Source organism: Rattus rattus, chromosome 2 (genome assembly GCF_011064425.1).
Source record: "Rattus rattus isolate New Zealand chromosome 2, Rrattus_CSIRO_v1, whole genome shotgun sequence".
NCBI classification, from domain to species: domain Eukaryota; kingdom Metazoa; phylum Chordata; class Mammalia; order Rodentia; family Muridae; genus Rattus; species Rattus rattus.
In genome coordinates this window covers 203413283-203436154 of record NC_046155.1, presented here as the reverse complement: position 1 = coordinate 203436154, position 22872 = coordinate 203413283, and the positions used below count along the sequence as shown (strand labels likewise).

The window sequence follows — 22872 nt, the reverse complement described above, 5'->3', positions numbered from 1 at the left end:
GTGCATGCTTTTATAAGAATTTCTTGAGGTTTTGTTAGTTGCAAAATAGGATTCAAAAAAGGCAAACTTGGGGCAGTGAGTTTGGCTTGGTGATTCCCACCAAGCCTGACAACTCAATCAAGTCCCATCCACAAGCCTTACACGGTGAAAAAGGGAAGTAACTGACCTCCATACATATGCCATGGCATGTGTTCCCACACATGTATGAAAAATTATGTGGTAAAACTTTAAACACTGACAAAAGTGACCTTGTAAAATGAAGAGACAAAACAAAACATATATAAAATGGTTGCCTAGGTTTCTTAGAAGCAATGGATTTCATGCAGTGTTGTCTATACTGCATCAACATTCAGTGTCTTAACTAATTTTTATGTTCAGTAATAAATAAGTTGATTCCTTATATCATCATTTTCTCAGCTGTCATAGCTAAGCCAATACAAGTCAATTCCAAAATTTGGTTTAAAAACTGGCATACTTAAGTAATTATGCTACTTAAGAGTAACAAATATTTTTTTCCATAACTATTAGATACGGTATTTTGCAAATTTAATTCCTTTCCAAATTTTTGGCAGATTCCCATTATGGGACTAGATTCAGGTCCTTTTGGTAAAGCTTGCTCTGCTTGATACACATCCAAATGCTATTTATTGAAGTCATTTCTATAACTGTAGAAGCAATTGCTCATCATTGACACATTCTGGGTGGACATCCATCTTCTGAGGACAAAAGTTCCCAGTGCGTTAGTAGGCTTTGGCAGGAATTCTCCATGGTAGTGTTTCACAATTCAAGGTTAGGCTGCGGTAGAAGACACTTGGTACTATGAGTCGAATGTACAATGTGTTAGAAAGGCAAATCACTTCAGCTCTTCTTTTTTACTGAGTAGTTTTTAAAATGACTATTCTTAGGAAAGTATTAAAATTTCAGTTTGACTTTTAGTTAGTTCAAATTAGGTTTTCACATTTTAAAAAGCCTTCCATTGTTGCATACAAAAACATTGCACAGGTAACCCTTCCTCGAGACACTGTCCACACTAGAACTTTACAGGACCCCGATGGCACAGGTATGGACGTGAAGCTTTTTCTACATCTACTAATTACTCTTATCCGTAAAAACACTAGTTGGGTATAGCTCCGACAGGAACTTAGTGCCGTCAGTCCAGTCCAAGCTACTACCGTCTTTCTTGCTGCTATCCCTGCTTCTGCTTTGGTCTCGCTTTGATCTGTGCCATGCAATAAGCATCCAGACACTGGTCAAGTCCTGGTGTTACTAAGGCATGACTTCAGATGACCGATTCGGCTTCCACTGCATATTTTTTTCAAACATAAAAATGAGACCGTCACAGTAACTTTGAGAATCTGTTAACATAAAGTTCTTTAAATGTGAGGCTGAGTTCTTATCAAAGATTGGAAAAGCTGATATAAAAATGTTACTTTTTAAATCACGAGTTTGTTGAATAGTACAGGGTAAGCTAAATTCTAACTGGGAACATTTTTCAACATTTTTATGTCTGCCTAAAAAGATCAGTGATTTCTTGTCAGACCGGGAGTGCTGACTATCTAGTTCTCTTATGTATGTGTAGTTACAGTTTTCCCTTTTTGTCTTTACAGGTTGATGACTGAGGAAAGTGTGATCAGATTTGTCCACAAGGATATGGGTATAGTTCCAAGCTGGGGTGGTGCCAGCCGGCTGGTTGAAATCATTGGCAGCAGACAAGCTCTCAAAGTGTTAAGTGGGACATTCAAACTGGATTCCAAGGAAGCTTTAAGAATAGGTTTGGCTGATGAGGTCTTGCAGCCCTCAGATGAAGCTACGGCTCTGGAACAGGCACAAGAGTGGCTGGAGCAGTTTGTCAGTGGACCTGCACAAGTCATAAGGGGTTTGAAAAAATCTGTCTGCTCTGGCCGGGAACTGTATCTAGAGGAGGCGTTACAGAACGAAAGAGATGTTTTAGAAACACTGTGGGGTGGACCTGCAAATTTAGAGGCTATTGCTAAGAAAGGAAAACACACTAAATAGTGTTTAAAATGTGAGTGTACTCCAAGTGAAGCTGCAGGGAGAGCGTGCGTGGAGGTGAGATGGTATTAGAAAGGAGCGGGCGGAAGTCATTCGAAGGGGACTGCTAATCTGCTTACTTGGTTTGGGTGGCGTTCTCTGTATTTGATTCAGTGCTCTTTTCTGTGTTGTTTAACATTTAACACTTCTGCCAACTTCTACATTCCTGTAGTAATTCTTATCCTGAGCTTATGTTTTATAACATACTTATCAATTTAACTTTCAGAGAGGGTCTTAAACTTGCTGTTGTATCAAGGGTAGTCATGACTCTCCTGCCACCACCTCCCAAACGCTCATTAATACTGCTGTTTGTGGCTGTTTTGTTCTTTCTTAAGTTGAAGTAATTTACAAAAGCAAAGTCAAAAACAAATTTAAAAGACCTTAGTAAATCTTTCATATGAAGTTAAAAGGAGGGAGAGATTAGAGAGGCATATAAGAAATATTAGGGTTTTTTGTCTGCTCTAGATACTGAGGGGAAATGGTTCTTCATTTAAAGAAAAATAAGGTGCATCTTTGCCTCTGTTTTTGGAGCTCTTTTTGGTCTTTTCAACCATCTGACTTCTAATTTAAAAGACCTAAAGAGTGAAAGCCATTCTACTGAGCACCAACTGGCTATACAAAGTAGCATTGTGTTGGAATTTTCAAGGTAACAGTAAAACAGTAGTAGTGTTGATAGGGTTTTTAAATCTAAACTATTAAAGATTCATGAAGCATCCTTTTCATTGTTACCATATTTAGTTTTGAGGAATGTCTAACTTTAATTTTTGTGTGACTATGTTTTAATAACTAAATTCAATAAAAACACATAACCCAAACTTTATGTCCATTTCAGAATTCACTTATTAAAAACTGTGTAAGAATTAACTTCTCCTAGCCAGTTTCAACAAGAGGTAAAAGTCATGACTTTGTTGTTCTTTGTTTAACACTTCGTTAACTTGATAATACTAATAAAAGAAATTTAGAAGTATGTAAATAAAGGATCCCACTTTTTAAAGGAAACACACCAGACAGGTTTACTCCAAGACAAACTCTCAGCCGTGTTTGCCAGTATTTCCTACCTTGCCAAGCCACATAAAGCGGGCTTATTGGATCTATACCACTATGCTTGTAAGGTTTCTGTGTAGCCCACACAGTAATACCACTGAAAGAGACTGGTAATGACAAATGTAAATTAATTGTATTAGCTGCTTGAGAAATTTAAATCTCATGGCCTTTGGATCTATTTCCACATCTGTTTATTCCAAACGCAGTGCCTGTTGATAGCTTCTTTTCCCATATTCTTTTCTGATAGAATCAGACTTCTGAGTAAGGGAAAGTTTGAATAGAATACAATCAATTCAAACCTCACCTTTTAAAAAGCTCTTTAGTCACAAATATCAGTGCCCCCATCCCTTTTTCAGACTCAAACAAGAAACAAATTATTTCTGATAAATTCTAGTATTTATTAAATTATAAAGTTTTTTTAATCAAAAAGAAAAATGCAGACTAAGAGAAACCTCCAAGTACAAGGACAAGACAGTAAACCTTATGGAAAGGAACACCATGAAGTGTGTTACAGATTCTGAAACTTAATAGCTGCAGCTTGACATTTCTATCTTAGTGAGACCAACTGTAAAGTAGTTGTTAGTCATCTATTTTTAACTCCCAAATTCACATCTCTTTTCCACATTAAGCTTCCTGCTCATGATACCAAGTATCTCACAGATGCCAAATTTTAGTGAAGATTTTATACCAATCCATGCAGAAAAATAAGGTAGTGCAAGAGTCAGATGAGAGCCATTAATGCACGGGGACACACTAGCCAAAAGAACTAAAGACTTTAAAAAACAAACACTCTAATGTAAACAGATGCCAAGAAAACTGTGTTATACTGAACAGCTCTCAACTATCAACACCCCAATTCCTCACATTAAATAAATTTCAGCAGAGACATGTTAGACATTTTAATTTCAGGTCTGTCCTTCCCATATCCCTTCCCACCCCAACTCCCACAATGTACTACTAAGGATGAGTATAATGTTATGTGGGCAGAAATTTACAGGTATTCATTTTACCCTTGAGTGTGGTGCTGAAGACATCTGTTTAAACCTCTGTCACTGTGCACTGTCCGTCAGGCCTTCTGGATCTGACATTGACACTCATGGTCCCACCCCCTGCAACTGGTCGGTCAGACCGTTCAGCTACTGTCTGATTTGCACTTGAAACCAAAAGTCTCTGTTGGGTCAAGGAGTGCTGTGCAGCCACCACAGGGGCATCCTCAATATCACTACTGGCATCCGACTCTGTTTCTTCAGTGGACGTATCTGGTACTCTACCAGAAGATGGTGATTCATGATCTTCTTCTCCTTCACCTCTATGACTCCTTTCAGCTATGCTGTCTCCACTGAGTTGTAAATGAGCAAAAGAGTCTTCCAAAGAAGCGCCTGCATCAGGGGACGGTGTTACAGGGCTGGTTAACTGACCATCGACTGATGTTAGAGGCCTTGCAGAAGATGGCACTGGAAGCTGAACAGAAGCTCCAGTCTGTGCTGATCCACTGTCCGCACCATCGGCAGAACTCTCTCTTGCTAGATTTACAGTATTGGTGTCACAGTCCAGCCTAAGTCCAGCTACTCCCTTCTTTGGTATATCTATTATATCTCGTTTAATCTTTCTGCGACGTCCATGTTCATTTCTCCTATATTGAACCATGTTTTCAAGATCAGCAACGTACAGAAATCCAGCAATTAACATTTCCGTGTTCTTTTTACCTTTGGAAAAAGCATCTTCTAGCTCCCGACTAGTGCGCTCATCATACTGCCACCATCCATTTCTTCCTTCATAATACCACACGTACTCACCATTCCCTCTGCTTGCAGCCTTAAGTTCTTCCGGTGACAACAAGGTTGGCTTGTCAAGAAAATCCTCAGGAATCTCTTGCCGACAAAGAGCACATCGCTTCCCAAGCCATGAAGCGCCCTTTACACACAGATAACAGAAAACATGCTTACAGGGCAGACTGACTGGATGAACACATGTTTGCAGACAAATGGCACACTCGGGAACTGTCAGAGAAGGTGCAGTGTTAGAACAGGTCTCACTCGCCTTCTTATTGGTAGGAAGCATATTTAGTGAGTGATCAATTTCACCACAGCCGGCCATCCTATGGAAATGAGAAGAAAAAAGTTGAAATCAGATGTAAACTTTTCTTATACTAGTTCAGAAAATACCCAGCAAACCCATTCCATGTAAACCACATGCTATGCAAGACATAGAAAAATGAATAGACCAGGAAATTTAAAGTCAGGCTGGGCTATATAGTGCGCTTACTGCAAAAACATGGGTAGGAAAGTAAAAGAAAATAGGAAAAACTCAATATATATAAAAAAATCTTTTTCATTTATAGATGTATGCTGATACAGGAACCAAAGAAAAGTATAGTTATTAGGGAAAACTGCAAAAATAAACCAAAGCATACATAGCATATCTTAAATACTAAAACAGAATTAAAAGCAAACATTTAAAAACATGAAATCTACTCCAAGTTGGCTTCAGAATCTGTATGAAGAGGAGTAGAAAAACAGTGAGGTTCTTCAAATTATAACTCCAGACAACAGCAATTTGCAGCCCCCGTTTTAATTAACAATCAGGTGACATTCCTAGATGTTTTTTTCAAGCCAGTAATTTAGCTCCTAAACTGCACTTACACCTCAATATATTGAAAACACCAGTACGTCAGTAATATCACCCCATCTGCCCAAACCGTGTGATACCCATTCTACCTTTCTCAAATCACACACATCAATTACTAAATCACTACGCATGCCTTTTAATTCAGCCACACTCCTTCCTCAAAAGGCTGATGTCAGCATAACCCAGAATCTCTTAGGATCCTTAAATGGTCTGGCTGCCACTTCATCTATCAAGATTTCCTCTTGTCAGCATGAAAAGGCTCTGTCAGTGTCCTTATCAGTACTGAGAAAGCACACTGAAGAGCCCAATAGTGGATGGCTGCGAGCACCCACAGAGAAAGCATACCGCCATTGGTCAGTGAAACCAATGCTAAACAAGAAATTAAAATCCCAAGTCTCACTGTCCTTTACTAACTACATGCTTTTAGTCATTCAGATAAACTTCCTTACTTGAAAACTACATGGTTCAGATTAAAAAGAAAATTCAAAATTTAGTTTCTAAAGTTCTATGAAAGTTCCACATAATCATGCAAGAAAAATATAAAATTGGCTGTGAAGAGAGGAAAAGAAGAGATTTGCCAGGTTGGAGGTAGTGAACCTCACACTGATTAAAAACTCTGGAACTGGTTTATGTAGATGCATGTGTACACACAGAGGCACTGCACAGAGGAGAGCGGAAGGCTCTGGTCTCCTGGACCTGGGGTTTCAGGTAGTTGTGAGCTGCTAGAAGTGACTGCAGGGAACTGAACTCTGGCCCCTACAAGGATTGCAAACACTTAAGTGCCCTCTCTCCAGTCTGGACACTTAAAGCCTTTGCCTTAGGCACTTACTAACACCTACAGGTGCATTACCAGTACTGCAGCCCAGTAACAGGACACATATGCGCAAGTAGAAAAATCACCAATATGATATATTGAAAAATGTGTTAAGAGTGCTTGCTTAGCAGCACATATGCTAAAGTTGGAATGACACAGAGAAGATTGGTATGGCCCCTGTGCAAGGGTGATATGTAATTTCATGAAGTGTTCCATATTTTAAAAAGAAAAATATTAAGCTCCAAATGTGCATAACTGCTGAAGAAATTAATTAAAGCTGAACTTTCCTGAAAAAGAAAAGAATGTTAAGACAGTAACAGCAGTGAGCAGAGATGAATGGACATAAGTTAGGAAGTTTGAGATGGGCAGGTCGGGGGGCTGGATGGCGGAGATCTCAGCTAAACAAAGTCCTGAGTCAAGTAGACCATCAAGGAGACTGAAGTCAGTCTGGAAACAAATCATAAAAGCCTTATTATACTAGGCTAAAGAAACATGACTTGATTGTTATTCCATAGATAGAAAACCGCAGGTAAGAAGAAAACAGCTGACTAGAGACGGGAAAAAAAGACTGAAGAATGGAGATGACAATCCCAGAGATTAGACATCAGGAAATAAACTGCTATTTAAATGAGTGACACCTTTACCATTTCATTCTGCCACATGACACACAAACCATTTCAAATTACACCATTGTAAGGACTTCTGCTTTAGTCCTAGATCACTCCAAGCTAGGTCCAGGGGCTTATAAAAGGGATAGCCAATAAATTCTTACACTTTCAAAACTGAGGAAGGATACCCTTTGCCTTTCACTCACATCCCTTTTCCTTTTATCCTTCCCTTAAATCCTTTCCTATAACACTGGTTTTTGCAAGATACATGTTCAAAATTATACAAACTTGTAAATTAGACTGAACTCAAAAGGAAAGCAAATACACAGTACTTACAGAAAGTAATGATGAAAATGCTTAATGTATATATTATTTTTCAACACTTAATGACATTACCAAACCCCCTTTCCAGAAATTTTAGGTTATAGAAATCAGGAAAGTAACTTCTAACTTGTTCAAAATTAATTAAGCAAATAGAACTTAATGTATTTCTCACTCTAGGCGCTTCAAATTATTTTGTCATGCTTTCAAAGATCTAATTTGAAACAAAAGATTTTATAAGTATAAGCATATGCTTGTTAACTCCTCAATGATCAACACCATCTATATCTCTCCTTGCTAACTCAAATGAACTATGTATACTTTTTGTTAGGGTTTCAGAGAACGTCACTCCTTGACATTTAAATCAGACAAATTAATTCTAATGAAATTCCTTTTATTCCTATGTGTGTGCCTGTGCACATGTGAACCCATGTATGTGGTCTGTGCACATAGAGACCCAAGGTTGACTTCATAAGTCTTTCTCAATTGCTCTCCACCTTTTCATGAGGCAGTGTCTCTGAACAAAACTACAGCTCACCATTACGGCTAGTCTGGCTAGCCAGAGTGCTCTTGGGATGTTGTCTCTACCTTCCAAGTGCTGAAATTACAAGCTACCTTACCCACCCTGCATTTTTGTGGGTGCCAAGGATCTGAGCTATGATCCTTACATTTGTACAGCAAACTCTTTATGAGCTGAGCACAAGAACACCAGGGAGTACAAAGAAGGAAATGGTTACCTGTAGGGAGGGGACACATTAAATGTATAACATGTATTTTGTAGGAAGTGTGCAAAAACGTGTCTGCCCTTAATTAGTTAAGACACTTTTTCTCACTGCTAATAGGTCTTAAACAGGTTTTAGGTCACAATCTTATAAAGAATGCGATGGAATCTTATTTAAAAAGTTAAAATTGGTCCACATATATAACCATCCAGTTATGAGTCAGCAACACATACATGGTTCTTAAAAACAAGGCATGAGCAGGAAAAACAGGTACAAAAACCTTGGGTTATTCAACACTTCAAATCATAACAGCTTGTAAGAGATTAAAAAATGCCCAGAGGAAGACACGAAATAGCTATCCCCCCGCCCCCAAAGGCATGAGGGATGTCAGCCAAAGTAAGTTAAAGTAGAAAACCCCTAAGTTACGCTGTGTAGCTCCACTCACTGATTCTGCTTTAGCAGTCAGAGAATTTGTTCCCAGTAACTTAGTCAAGACATCTTCATTAACTGTTGCCCCAAAGAAGCAATGAGATTTCCTCACCCCTCTTAGTTATGAGACACTCTGACTCCTGTCAGTTACACAGCCAAAGAATCACTGGCAAAACACACTGTGCTTGCAGTCTGCCTTACTGTCATTTACTCCTGGTTCAGGCTGGGGTTCTGCCAGCCATTTGCAAAACTAACCCCTTAGCTTTTGTAATCAGTACCACGCTCTAACTCCTTTAGAACTCTGACTAGCAACTCAAAATTAATGACCTATACCTTAATAACTTAAACCCATTCTTTTTCTAAAACCTTATGTTTTTCATTTGGATTTTAGCACATTTTCAATTCATCTAAGTTTCTTTCCCCCTTTTCTCTAGTACCCCTTCAATATCAGTACTCCTTCAAAACTCTACAAGTAGTCTCTGTTGTATACATCACATGCTTGGTCAGTATTCTGAGTATCTCATGGGTATAGGGACTATGTGATTTCTCACACCTCACATCTGGAAATGGTCCACCTCAGACCTGTATTTCTTATTCGGTATTGCACCTCAAAACTCTCTAGGCACTTGAAATTTAATGTGACTAAAAAACAAACTTATCTGATCCCCAAATCCTGTATATTGTTTGTTTTTTTTTTCCTCCACTTTGGATAAATCAACATTTTTAGTGCTCACCTAATCTCCAGCCGCAATTCACTTAAGAGTGCCTCTTCATCCCAAAACCTGTGAACCTAATTCCGGACCCCTAACTACCCCTTGCACAAAACACAAACCTTCCAATAGACTGCAGTCTTCTCTCTTTCTGGCTTCACCTCTGCTCAGCCATGCTCATTAGACATCTCTCAGCCTTTAAGAATGTCCTCCTGTATACATAATGCAATGGAAGTTCCCAAGCATAAAACTACATTGAAACAGTTAAAATCATAGCTATACCATTTTTCTTTATGTTAACACTTACTAAATTTGCCTAACAAAAGGAATTAACTAGTGTGCTCTTTCTGAACCTAGGGGTCTGGATTTGGGTTCAATAGTCTGTCGTTTTTAGTAAGTGTCTATTGAATGATGTTGGTATAGGTGCTACAGTAGAAAGAGAAGCTCACCGAGGTGCTAAGAATTCATTTCCCAAAGTAGGAGAGGGGATCATCCTTCTTAGAAAAGACTGACCACAGCTAGCACACACCAGTCATTTTATTCAAACCCCATACAAGGTTTATCAATGCGGGGAAGAGTTCCAACTACCAACGCTATCTTGCCCTTGCCCCTCACAACAGCAGACAACCCACACAAATCGCAGACTCTGACCATGGCCAGCCATAGTCACAAGTAAGAACCCAAGGTTTGCAGGAGTCTTCAGACCAAGATCTGTGCCGCTGCAAACTCTCACGTACACCAACTGCAGATTTTCCAGGGAGACAACATTTCTTCAAGGTTCAAACAGTCTCAAACAATTTCTCAGCCTCTACTGATTAGCACTAACATAGCAAAGGCTTTGCTGAAACATTCCACTCAAAACCAGACATAAAGACTTTACTATACATATAACTACACATGTCCCAAGGGATTATACTTAAGAGAAATTTGGTAAATACTGTCATAGGGAAATGATTTAATTTCTCTAATTCTGCTTCTTCAGCATAGATAAGACTATTCTTACATTTAATGATTAAATTTAGCAATCCAAGGAAAATAGACACTGGGCTCCTGGTAATATACAAAGGATTAAGTAAACGTTCACTCCTTTAACTCTGATGCTCTTTCTTCTACTTTTTCTTTTATATATTATCAGTTCTTGATCGTCTACAGCACCTGAATGTCAGGCATCTGTACCCCTTTCTTGTACTCTGCCTCTCAGTTCTTTACATGATACTAATTTCTTCTTCTCAGCTCCAAAAGCATCTTATTTTTATCTCAAATTGGCACCTGCACTACCATTTAATTGGTAACATATTTGTCTCATTTACTAGGCTACAGTAAGTTCTCTGGTGACCAACATCTACAGACATACAAGATTAATCCCACCCATACACACATGGGTGGGAAGGAGGTGTCTGCCTCCGGTATAGGGAGTTTGCCTAGCAAGCACAAGGCCAAGGTCCTGAATTTGATCTCCAGTTATGTCTGTGTGTTGGCTATGGAGTAGGAGTACACACTAAACAAGATTCACTGGTTCTAATTTAAAAGAAAATCACATGGTACCATTTCTCTCTTAACCAATTCTCTACACTGACAAAGAATGATACTGTCATACTGTAAATGGCAGCATTATTATACTGAAAAAGGGGGTAACAAACTAGCTTCTGTGTCCAACTTAGAGACTGTGAAATAGTATCTGCAAAAGTTCCTCGGGTCCAGGAATCAAATTGAAAGTCAACATACTTTCCTTTCCCATGATCTAGAACTATAGTGTTGATTATAGGAAGTATTTCATCAAAATATAATGAACTTTAATATGATCAGGGTCAAGGTTGTCAAACCCCTGAAGGCATATTACACAAGCCTAAATGACAGGAAAATACAACTAATAAAATACAAATTAGACCAATTAATATGAATAAAAATGATATACTAATTTCTAAATCTAAACACAAGTATAATAAATATGAAAAATCTTTAAATTCATGAATCAAACTTTTAGTAATTAGCTCCAAACTCCAGAAATCTTTCTCATCTTAATAAAAACTGAAATTTCTTACCTTGGTTATTTAAGTAAATTACTATGAAAACCAAAGGTGGAAAACCTAGGCCTCCAGCTTTTTAGACTTAACTTGCCATAGTATCCCTATTTGGGAACTTAGAAGTCTTGATTGTACTCATTTAGTATGCATGGGACTGCTTTCTCTATAAAGCACTAGTAAGTCAATAAAATTTCATTTTGCACAATTAACACTAAACACAAGCATTTTTCTCTGCATTCATCTTGCTCCATTGGAGCTTCGGCAAAGCTGTGATGCTCTAGAGGCTGTACTCACATTTCCATCACAGATCCCACAGGCACTGAGCACAGAAATAGAGCATCTTCTCTACCAGCTGTCAGCTAATTTGTAGTGTTTTCTCCTGCAAGGCTGGTTCATTCTCTGTGCTGCAAAGAGAAACAGTATCAATATCAATCCCTCTACAAACTAAGATCAATAGAATTAGTTAACTATGATCCTTTAACTAAATATACTGACAATTTTTATTTTAAAGTTAAAATAAAATTGAAGACAAGGAACAAGGGTGCTCCCTTTTACCACTGCTATCAACACAATGGAAGATCTAGCAGAAAAAGTAACAGAATAAGATCTTAAAATACATTGTTCACTTTTGCTGATAGAAAAAAACTCATTTTCTCTATAAGAAGTTGAATAACCAAGTCCAGCAAAGTTGTAGATTGTAAGTCAGACACACACACACACACACACACACACACACCATGCACCTCAATCAACCAACCAACAACAGAACACAGTAGTGTGTTTCTATGTAATAGCAGTCAACAAAATGGAAATTAAAGAAAAAAAAAACATTGAAAGTAATAATTTAGCTTTGGACTGACTTAACCAAAGCTTGTCTGAAAAATGATAAAATATTAATGACACAAATAAAATAGGGCTAGTAAGTAAAAAAAAAAAAAGAGGTTATGATCGATCATAACCTGCAGACCATGAGAAGACAAATACTTCTCAGAGTGGTCTACAGATTGAATAAATTCCTACTAAAATCTTACCAGCCTTTTTGCATAAAGAGAAAAGCTAGTCCTTAAATTCACATCAAATTAGCTCAAAGAAGCTTTAAAAATAAGAGCGAAGTTCAACATTGCCACATCTCAACACTACAGACCAATACTAAGATACTGTGGTATGGAATTATAAGATAATACATCAATAAAATACAATTATGAATCATGAAAACAGATGGCTCAGCAGTTAAGAGCACTTACTGTTTCTTGCAGCGGTCCCTGGTTTGGGGGCGGGGAGCGGTCTCAGCACCCACACAACAGCTCACATCAACCTATACTGTCAGTTATATGAAATCTAATGCCCTCTTTTGGTCTCCATAGGCTGTTATATGTATGTGATACACATAAACTTATATAAGCACATTCACATAAAATACGTAAATAAATCTTTTCAATAAATGCATAAATAAACATGTTACATAGCCAAATGATCTTTGGGAAAGTGTATCAAGCCCATTCAATAGAAAAAGAGTATTTCCTCAACATTGAGACAACCCGATTTAGACATGCAACCAAGTCAAGCCACACTTCACACAATATAAAAATTAACTCAAAGCAGATCAATGACCCAATTATCATAATCCAATCCTTAAAATGTTAGAAGCCAATAGAACGCAAATTCTTTAAGCATTGGAACACGTAACACCATTGGGACACGTAACACCAATAGTATAGAGAACAAAGGAATATACAAATTTGACCTTATCAAAATGTAAAGAAAAAATTGACAACTTATAGAAATGGAGATTTTTTGAAAATAAAGACTTAATTTTCAGACTACTTAATTCCTACACCTCAATGGAAAAAACAAAAATAAATAAGAAGCAGGCTTGATAACTCATTCTTTATAAGAAAATGATCAATGATCACATGAAAAGGTATTCAGTCTTAGTCATTAGGAAAATGTAACTCAGACCCACAGCAAAGTAAAAATACATGTGGCTAAGGATGCAGTGAAGTTAGACGTTTAGTGAGTGCTAGTATAAGTGTAATATGATGTCACTCATGTGGATCTTTGTTAATTACTATACACACCAGCAATTCTACTGCTAGATCCATACCAAAAGAATACTAGGACTCAGACTTTCATACGCCAAAGTCAATAACAGAATTACAGTCAAAAGATGAACACGCATGTCTCTTTGCAGATGAATGGATAAAGAAAACACAGTATTGCAGTATTCAGAACAAAAGAATGAAGTTTGTCCACTATAGATGTAACACGGAAACATGTTGCTAAAGTCAAATGAGCCAGACACAAAGGGAAAAATACTGTATTTAGTCCTGAATGAATGGAGAACTTCAGAGATCAACTTAAGGGTCATCAGAGACCAAAATGAAGAGCAAACAGGGAGCTCCTGCCTCAAAAGTACATAGTTTCTGTCTGGAATATGAAATATTTCCAGAAATGCATAGTAAGGATGGCTTCCAACATTGTCAATAAAATTAGCTCTACTGAGTGTACACTTAAAAATAATTAAAGAGTATCTCTTGTTTCTTACAATTTTACTACAAAACATGTTTTGAGTAAAATAATCAAGTTCTGTATGAACCCAGTCAAAGCAGCAACAAAATGTCAGTAGCCCATTCTTAATACTGAGTCAGCATCACTGCCTTCCTACACAGGTGCCATTAGCACATTAACTCATGGGTGCTGCTATTTATTTTACTACCTTTATGGCAACTTTTTCTCAAGCTACCTCCTGTCCAGAAAATCAAAAACACCATCCGCTCTTTAGCTGTTGTCATATAGTGTTCCTTCCTGTGGGTTGCCTACTTCAAGAGGCACATCACTCCACGTAGAACCTGCTTAACACCCTGCACATGATCACTAAAGAATTGACCAACCACATAGTAAGTAAATCTAAGAGAGGAGAGACATGGATCCTATTTCATTCAGTTCCTTAAGTCTCTCAGGGTTGGCAATTATCTTTCTAATCTAAGATTCTGATAGTTAAAAGTAAATGTAGCACTTATGACCTCTGAATAGAAGCCTGCTTTCCCCACCAATGTGTAAGAGAACAATGAATCTGTTTCAAGGCCAAAGAATTTTCTATGTAACTGGCTAAACAGCATTTCTACTAAACGTGTTTCAGTTTACTCTGGCTTTAGAGAACATGGCTGCCACTATTCTATTCTTCCTACCAGCGTTTACATTCTGCCTCTGTGGTGTGTAAGAGTTTAGTGATACCACACAGGAATATCAATGCACATCCCTCCCACAGCCTACTCAAAACAGACACTGCTCATTTTCTCACAATGCCATCTGCAGATCAGAGAGAGCCATTCTATCGTACCAATTTGGCTTTCTCTGAGACTCTACCACTGGCTGTGCTTAACTTCACCATTTCACTACATATCATCCTCTTCATGCTATCTGCTGACAGCCCCACAAACCAACTTAACTGTCCTTGAGAACGAACAGCCCAGCTTCTCAGATGTCCTTAAATCATGCTCCAATATCCATTTATTAGAAACAAGTACATAGCTTCTTAAAAGTATGCCTTTTGGGGCCCTCCCACTGCAGATTCTAGGCTGAAATGAGTCTAAAAAACATAAAACTGCCCTTTATTTTCAACTTCTGAACTCCTAAATTCAAATCACTTTACTTCCTCTCAGCAATAAAGTGCCACTTGGCACTGTCATCTAAAAGAAGTCACAATCGCATTCTCAGACCACAAGCGCTGGCCCTTCTCATCAGTTCACATTCCCACACCTGTTCTTTAGTTATGGAGACCTCTGGCCACTTCCCCATCTTCTTTCCTTTATACAGTTCCTGATGTCATTTCCTTTCCTGACCAATCTAGAATCATCTGAAAGTTCTTCCCTAACAAAACCCCTGTTTTCATCTCTGTGGTTATATGAACCCCTACCTCTGCTGAATTTTGCAATGTGCCACTTCAGTTTCCATGCCTTAGCCACTTACTGGTCAGAGACATAGAGATACTATTACTACCTTCTCTAGCCCTCCATATTGTCACACTAAATCCTGTCATTTTGTATACTGAACAGTCTGGGAATTTCCTATGTACTATTATGTAACCAGCCTTAAATACACTGAAAAAAAATGGATCATGGTCCTCCTAAACTCGAAGCCAAATTTTAGTTTTCCAGTCTATTCAATAAAGGCAAACTCCTTAGGAAAACAAAGGCTTTAGGTCTCTGAACTCTAAATAAAGAAGTCCCTCTTATTTATCCTTGGCAACCAGCCTTCCACATTAATACCAAAGTTACATCAAAGTACTCAATGCTCCAAAGAGCTCCTGATAAGTCTGTGTATCCTCCTACCTTTAAAAGTCTTCCTCTTTCACAGCTTATAAAATGCCCGATGATGTTTACTGCACTGCACAGAAACAGTCACCCAAACTATTTCCCTCTCTTGTATTTTATGTATTTTTCTATTATAGAACTTAACATGAATATTAGCATTATTAATTTATGCCCTGACTTTTTTCACAGAACCATGAGAACACGACAGATGTTATATCTTCAAATGGTTAGTAAACTGCCAATTAATTTGTGTTGATTTCAACTGATTTGTTTAAATACTACAATACTTAAGTCACATAAAATACCTGAGTTTCCTCAAGAAGAAGGTACTTTTCTGGAAACTGCCAAATACATAAAGTTAGAGAATTCTTTAAAGAACCTATGATATAGCTAAGCATTCCAGCCTCAGTTATAGAATCTGTCATCTATCTTTTAGCAAGCACAAAATTCACCTGGCTAATGACTACTTAAGGAGTGTCCAGAATGCAGATAAAATTCCAAGAATAGATAACTAGATGGTAAAATTCTTGCCTGTAAAATTTGGTCACATATTTCTTATAAAAAACTTTAGCAAATCATTGCTTAGAAGTAGGAAAGGTGCCTTTTTCCTCCCATTGAAATACAGAGAAAAACAATTTTGTTCCCATTTTTAATTCTCTCCTTCTATGCATTTACTTACATATTGTTTCTCTATTTTTAATAAATACCAACTGTTCCTGCCTATCCACTTAACTATCTTGTCCATAAAAATTTTCTCTCTACAACTGATTTTACTTAAAAAACAAACAAACAAACAAACAAACAAACAAAGTAAACAGAAGCAAAGAGGTTTCGGAAAAACCCATATAAATCTTTAAGACTGCCTGCATTTGGACACCTAAGTAGGTTGTAGTCTTTTACAGAACTAGCCTCGCCACTCAGTAAACACCAGTGAGAATCTACTAGAACAAGGCCATTTTCTCACCCCAATGTTATCCTGTCCTTAACAGAACACTCACCTTACCATACCTATCTACTGTATTTAGGATTAACAATTTAAAAAAGCATTCCTAAAGGACGACAAGGAACATCCCCGCATGAGTTCTCATTTTTATATTAGTTAATATATAGTTATACAATGATATATTTTCAAAATATGGTCAAAATACATTTACTTTGCCTGATACATCTTTTATACTCTACATTTATTCTGTCCTAAAATATAAAAGATAGAACTTTTAGAAATTCTTTTCACAAATTTTTAAGCTATTGATTTTATTACTTCCTCCAAAGATCATTAACAATACGGTAAACTCAAATACTACCACTATTTATTCAATGCATCCTTACGACTGTTTCAAAGTCTCTGGCTCTCATAGACAAACTCTGTCAAGTATTCTATCAACAAACCTGACTCCAGCTAAATGAAGATAACTTTACAAATATAAACAGGGCGTCTGCAGCACCTCTGGAGGGCACAGAGCGTATATTTTCTAAAACCTTTCAGGCTACCATAACTTTTACAATTTCTGTATCTCATAGAATTTTCAAAATTTAGACAAAATGGATTATAAAATTTGGGGGAAGGAAAATGAACTAAAATGCTTACAAAAGTCTAGGTCTCAAGGACCAGCATCAGCACCACCAGGGCATTCCTTGGAAATGACAATCTGAAACCCAGACTGGAGTGTAATCTCCACTAAAGTCGGGGAAGCACCAGTAATCAGTTTGGCCATTGCATCCTCAAAACAGCCTTAAGATTGGGACTATACAATTTACAAAGAAGGCGCACCAAGCTCAGAAGGTATATGGCTAACTGAAAGTCTAGAAACAAGTGATACTTTAAGAAGGGATTCAAATTCAAGTATACATCTTTAAGAAGAAATAAATAAATGAACAAACAAAAAGAAAAACAAAACTGTAAGGCTTTATCTCAAAACACACACACACACACACACACACACACACACACACACTCATAAGAAGAAAAAGAAGAAAAAAGAAAAAGAAAAAGAAAGCACCACAAAGAAACAACATTTTTCTCAGGAAAAACTAACATTATCTTATAATAAGCCAGTATCTAATTTCAAATTTTTTACTAGTTACATTAAGGCTAATAAAAAGAAACAGGTTATATTAATTTTAAGGTGTATTTTATAAAATTCAATGTTTCTTCAGTATTATCACCTCAATATGTATCCAATATAAAATCATTAATAGGTACATTTGTGTGTGTGTATACTCTGAAATTCATGTATACATTGTATTCTGCACAACTCACACCTGATGAGTACTAAGTGCTCCAGGAGTCTACCATGCCCACTAGAGTGGATCTACAATGTCTTGTGTATTAACACCTCCCTTAGAACGTGAAGCTGACAAACTGTCACTTGCTGAACAGAAAAACTGAACAACATGCTAAATACAGATCAAACAATCAGAGAAACAAAACAAACAAAAAACCCCTATATACATTGTGTTGTGATAGCTTTAGGTGCCAAACTGATGCATTAACTACAATCTTGCAGACTATAATATCAAAAGGCAAAACCAGGGCAAACGTCATGTTACACTCAGGGTCAGATGAAGATGCCGGCGAATAATTTTCACATTATTTCAAACAAGATGTATTTCCAGTCAAAAAAGGTATTTTTATTTTACTCAAAAGAGGATTTTTAAAGCCAGGGGGGAGGGGAGGGTACTAAACTAAGGGCTAGAAATAATCTAGCAAACATATACAATTGAAATATACATAATTCCTCCCACGATGATTTTTAAATTATAGCAACTTCAATACAAATGAATAAAGCAATATGAAAACAGAAAAGAAACAAGGTTCTTTAGCAACTGTGGAAGAAAAAGTGAGACTGATTTTATAATAAATGTTTATAGATTAGTAGTTAATTTATGTCTTTTATCCATTAATCCAGCTAAATTAAAAAACTGAAAAATAGTCATATTTTATTTCTTTAAAATTGTAACCACTAAAGAAGTTCAAATCATAATTATCTGACTACACTGTTAATACCTAGTGTAAATACTTAGGATTAATATTAGGATTAATAATGTAAATAATTAGGATTAATTTTAAGATAGCCAAACTTTTTAAAATTCCATTGTCCCTAGATAATAAACTTGAATAAAATATTGGCTCTTAAAAAAAATGAATCAAAGAAAAAGATGAACATATCACAATATAAATAAAAATATAAATGTCAAATTACATACACTTGACTATTTTCTGCTTTTCCTATTTAAAGTTAAGGGGTAATGAAGTAAGAGTTACTCAAAACAGAATATATTGTATAGAAAACATATCAATGATCAATGATAGGGGAACTACTTCAAACCTCATATCTGTGTGAGTGAGTGTGTGTGTGTGTGTGTGTGTGTGTGTGTGTGTGTGTGTGTAGGTGGGATTAGACAAACACATCTTAAAATTTAAGATTCTCAAATTTATAAGCATGTACTGTTACAATGTATCAATTCTTGTACTTCATCATCAAATCAGCTTTCTTTAAAAGTCTAAAAGCTCGGAAACAAGTGTTCTGACAAAACTCACTTGAGTTAAATGAGGTTCGACACTTTTGAGGGATCTTTTTGCCCTTAAACAAGCATCATCCTATGACTCAATTTACTTCTGTCTCAGGCCTCATATTTAAGTGTAAGCCTTTAAATTCCCAGAGTGGGCTTTGTCTTTATTTATTAACTCATGAGGTAGAAATGTCAACTTATGTTTACATTTAATACATGTAATCTTATCTAACAGATGTTTCAGGCCGGTAAACATTTTGTAAATCAGAAAGTCCTCGTATTAACTAGATGTGTGACCTTCATCAACTCATCCCAATGCTTTTATTACTTCGCTCTCCTCTCTTTAATCAACAACTCTAAACGTTTTAATTAACAGGCTTTCAACAATAGGCTTTGTATTAAGTAACTAGAAAGGTAAATGAGAGTGTATAAAAAAGCTGAGGAAGCCATAGCCTAATGTAAACATAGTGTCTATGCTCAAAAAGACTGTTTCTAATCCACCCAGGATTTACCCAGATTCACTCTGTGATGGAGAAGGCAACCAAGCAAGGGGGTGGGAGGTGGGTAGAAAAGACTAGGTATCTTCCATCTCTAATACTGACAGGAAAATGGGATAAATCCTTCAAATTCATATATGGTTAACAGAAAATATGTTTTCAACAGATGGATATGAAAAGGTTCTGCCCATTATTACCTTCTTCCAAGACAAGACAAGACCTTGGATCCAAAAAAACAACCCCCCCCCAACAGTAGTTCAAAAGTGGCACTTTACCACCTGACATGTCTCCTACAAAAAAAATATTTATTTTCTCATTCCTCTTATCTAATGATCAGTTATTTGGGACATTTCTCCATGACTACAACTCTACTCAGTTCTTAAACAGCATAAAATGTTTAAGTTTTTAAGGTTTTCATTTTGCCCACATTACACAGGCCCATTTAAATAAACCCGAGTGTTTAACTCTATGATATCCAAGATCCAAGCAAACACATCCGCAACTCCATCTTTAGTGTAGCAGTTACTCTTGAGTTTTCTCTAAAATGAGATTTGTTTGACCTATTTTCATAGCTCCCAGACGCTTTACACGCTATAACTACTAGTCTATGTGAGTCGTTTTCTTCATTTGTTTTTAATAAGTCACGCCCTTTAAAAGTCTAGTAAGTCTAATACAGATCATTTACTGTTATGTTCTACGCATTCGACAATAAATGCCTTTCAATGCCCAAGCTCCGAGTGCACATCCAGTTTGCAAAACAACACACACACACACACACACACACACACACACACACACACACAGAGGAGAGGGAGGTGAGGAACACACCCTGGCACCTGAAATGTCAATCAAAGGACGAAGCCTTTTCTAGTTCCTTTTTGTTTTCTTCTTCCCTAAGTTTTCTAGTATTTCGATGTTGTAAAAAGAAAACAAAATGTTGAAAACTTGTGAAGAGCTTAAAGAGCACCCAGAGAAAAGACAAAATGTAGTTGTCAGATTGGGTGTGCTAACTTACACTGGGGAACATCTTACCTAATTAGAGGACGGTTCCATTTCCATATCCTCAAAAACATGTCACACAGCCCTTTCTCTTAAAGGAAAAAAAAAAAAAAAAAACCCAGAAAGAAAAAAAGAAAAGTCCAGGAAAATAAGACAGCGACAACAATGGGGATCCCGTGCACTCTCAGATGGGGTAGAGGGTAAGGGAGAGAACTCCACATCCAGCAACCAGAACAAAGCGACAGCCGGGGCTCTCAAGATGCACCCGGCTTGGGAGGCCCAACTCGTATTCCGACACCTCAGGGTGGTTTCGGGTTTGGGGAGCCATCAAAACAAGAACGCTCTGCGGCTTCCGCCAGCGCAAGGAGGAGGGGACGACTCCAGGCGCTGGGCAAAACCCAGAGGCGCAGCAGCAGCGGCGGCGGCGGCAGCGGCGGCGGCGGCAGCAGCAGGCCAGGCGGAAGACAGCATGCAGCCGGTGATCGACTGAGGCCCAGTCGAGCCCGCTTACGCTGCCCGCAGCCCGGCCTGCCTGCGCAGTAATGGCCGGGGCCGCGCCCGTCACGGTCCGGGTTGCGCCAGCTCGGCCTCCCTCCGCGCGCCCGTCCGGGCCGCGCTGGCCAAGGGCGTCCCTGTCCTACCCGCCCCCGACCCGCCGCCGCCCACCGCGGACTCCGAGCGCCGCCCCGCAGCCAACGAAGCCGCAGCGCCCCCGCCGAGGCCCGCAGCCCATAAACCCCCGCGACCCTCACAGGTCCTGCCCGGCGCCCACCTCTCGGTCACAGCCGCAGCCTCCTCGCAGTCTTTTCTCCTCCGCTTCGGAGCCCGCAGCGGACGGGAACGCGCGCGGCCGTCACGTGACCGCCCGGCGCTCGAGGGGCGGGGCCGCGCCGGCGGAAGCCACGCCCCTGCCGTGAGCGGCGTCCCGGGCCGGCAGTCCGCACGCTGAGCTTCTCTACCACTTGCTAGCACCGGGCTGTTCAGCTAGCACCCGGCTGTTCCCTACCGCTGTTCCGGTCCTCTCTCACTCTCTGCGTGGCGTACCTTGTGGCCTTCTGTTACGAACCGGCGGAGGTACATGTCGGGGACTTGCGCGAGGAAGCTAGACCTTCAGGACCAGGAAGAAGAGCCATCCCAAAACCCAGCCTTGGACCAAGTCCTGAGTTTCCTTTGGCCCCTAGCGAGAGACTACCGCCTGTTCCTCATAAACAAGGCACCCGAAAAGGCACTGCGTGGACTGAATGGTCTCCGGGATGCTCCAATCTATTCATCTCACACATGGCTAGATATGTAATGGGGGGCGGGGGGCGTGCTGGGGTCTCAACAAGTCTTTTGAACCCTAACATCATAGGAAGCTAAAAGAAGAAATGAATCGTCCTACGAATCTAGAATAAATTTCATGGGTTAGCTTTATGGCAAGCATATGGTGTTAAACATCAAAATCTAGTCTTTGTTCATTTTAACAAGCACATGGTCTGTTTCAGAACCGAGTTTTCTCTACTTGAAGTTGGACAAAGTGCACCAGAGGGACCTTTTCACCTTTGAAAGTATTTCCGCATTCTGTAACCGTTGCATTGTGCTTGCAACAATGTTGCATTTTGAGGTTTCATTAACTGTTTCAATTCAACACTGAAAACTGTTCCGGGTACTTACTTACAGGATCTCTACAAAGTACAGCCTCTGATCCAAAGGAAGAGCTCATCTGGTTAACAACATTAGAAGCTGTAAATCCAGAGCATGGATTTGGGTTACTCAACCAGTTGTTATAGGGAATATCATATGAACTTTTATAGACACAAAAGAAAAGGTTATATATCAATGATAGGAATAGAACATTGACTAGGTGGGTGGATGTGAGCAAGCATGTGGGTCTATTTCATAGGCTTCAGATGTTAGAATATTCTTAGTTTCAAAGGGATCCAGTGGTAGGGGGTTGATTTATCATGCATGAGGATCTGGGTTCAATCCCTAGTAACATTCTAAGGAAGGGGTTGTGGGGAGGGATTCAGAATGTTGTTGGAAGCCACTAGCTAGCTAGGTTTCAACAATTCATACCAGTCACAAAGATATTAGGTCATAGGATACAGGAATTAGTAGCAAATGGTTACTATGGCGACTTGGGAGAGGATGAACACAAATATTTGTTCTTGTTTTCAGCATTCTCCTGAAACACTGTTAGGAAGTTTAGTCGGCCACTC

General features: G+C 38.6%; 2 protein-coding genes and 1 non-coding gene across 5 annotated transcripts in view; 2 read left to right on the top strand and 1 right to left on the bottom strand.

The window, feature by feature from the left end:
* Echdc1 (ethylmalonyl-CoA decarboxylase 1) overlaps nucleotides 1-3019 on the top strand; it is a 32590-nt gene extending 29571 nt beyond the window's left edge. For both annotated transcript variants that reach the window (XM_032894836.1, XM_032894837.1), the window contains exon 6: nucleotides 1608-3019. In XM_032894836.1, the coding sequence (XP_032750727.1) occupies nucleotides 1608-2016 (409 nt within the window). In that variant the 3' untranslated portion in view covers nucleotides 2017-3019. The remainder of the gene's footprint in view (nucleotides 1-1607) is intronic.
* Nucleotides 3020-3470: 451 nt separating this feature from the next.
* Rnf146 (ring finger protein 146) lies at nucleotides 3471-21537 on the bottom strand. 2 transcript variants are annotated; one of them, XM_032894835.1, is made up of 4 exons: nucleotides 21447-21516; nucleotides 20708-20765; nucleotides 11647-11756; nucleotides 3471-5194 (listed from the first exon to the last, which is right to left on the bottom strand). In XM_032894835.1, exons 3-4 carry the CDS (start codon nucleotides 11652-11654, stop codon nucleotides 4135-4137), a joined length of 1068 nt encoding a protein of 355 aa, XP_032750726.1. In that variant the 5' UTR covers nucleotides 11655-11756; nucleotides 20708-20765; nucleotides 21447-21516; the 3' UTR covers nucleotides 3471-4134. The 2 variants fall into 2 exon arrangements, with proteins under 2 accessions (XP_032750726.1, XP_032750725.1); XM_032894834.1 differs by lacking the exon at nucleotides 20708-20765 and having other exon boundaries at nucleotides 21447-21537.
* LOC116894865 lies at nucleotides 6655-6760 on the top strand. Its single transcript, XR_004387078.1, has one exon. It is a non-coding gene; the product is annotated as a U6 spliceosomal RNA (small nuclear RNA).
* Nucleotides 21538-22872: the final 1335 nt, after the last annotated feature.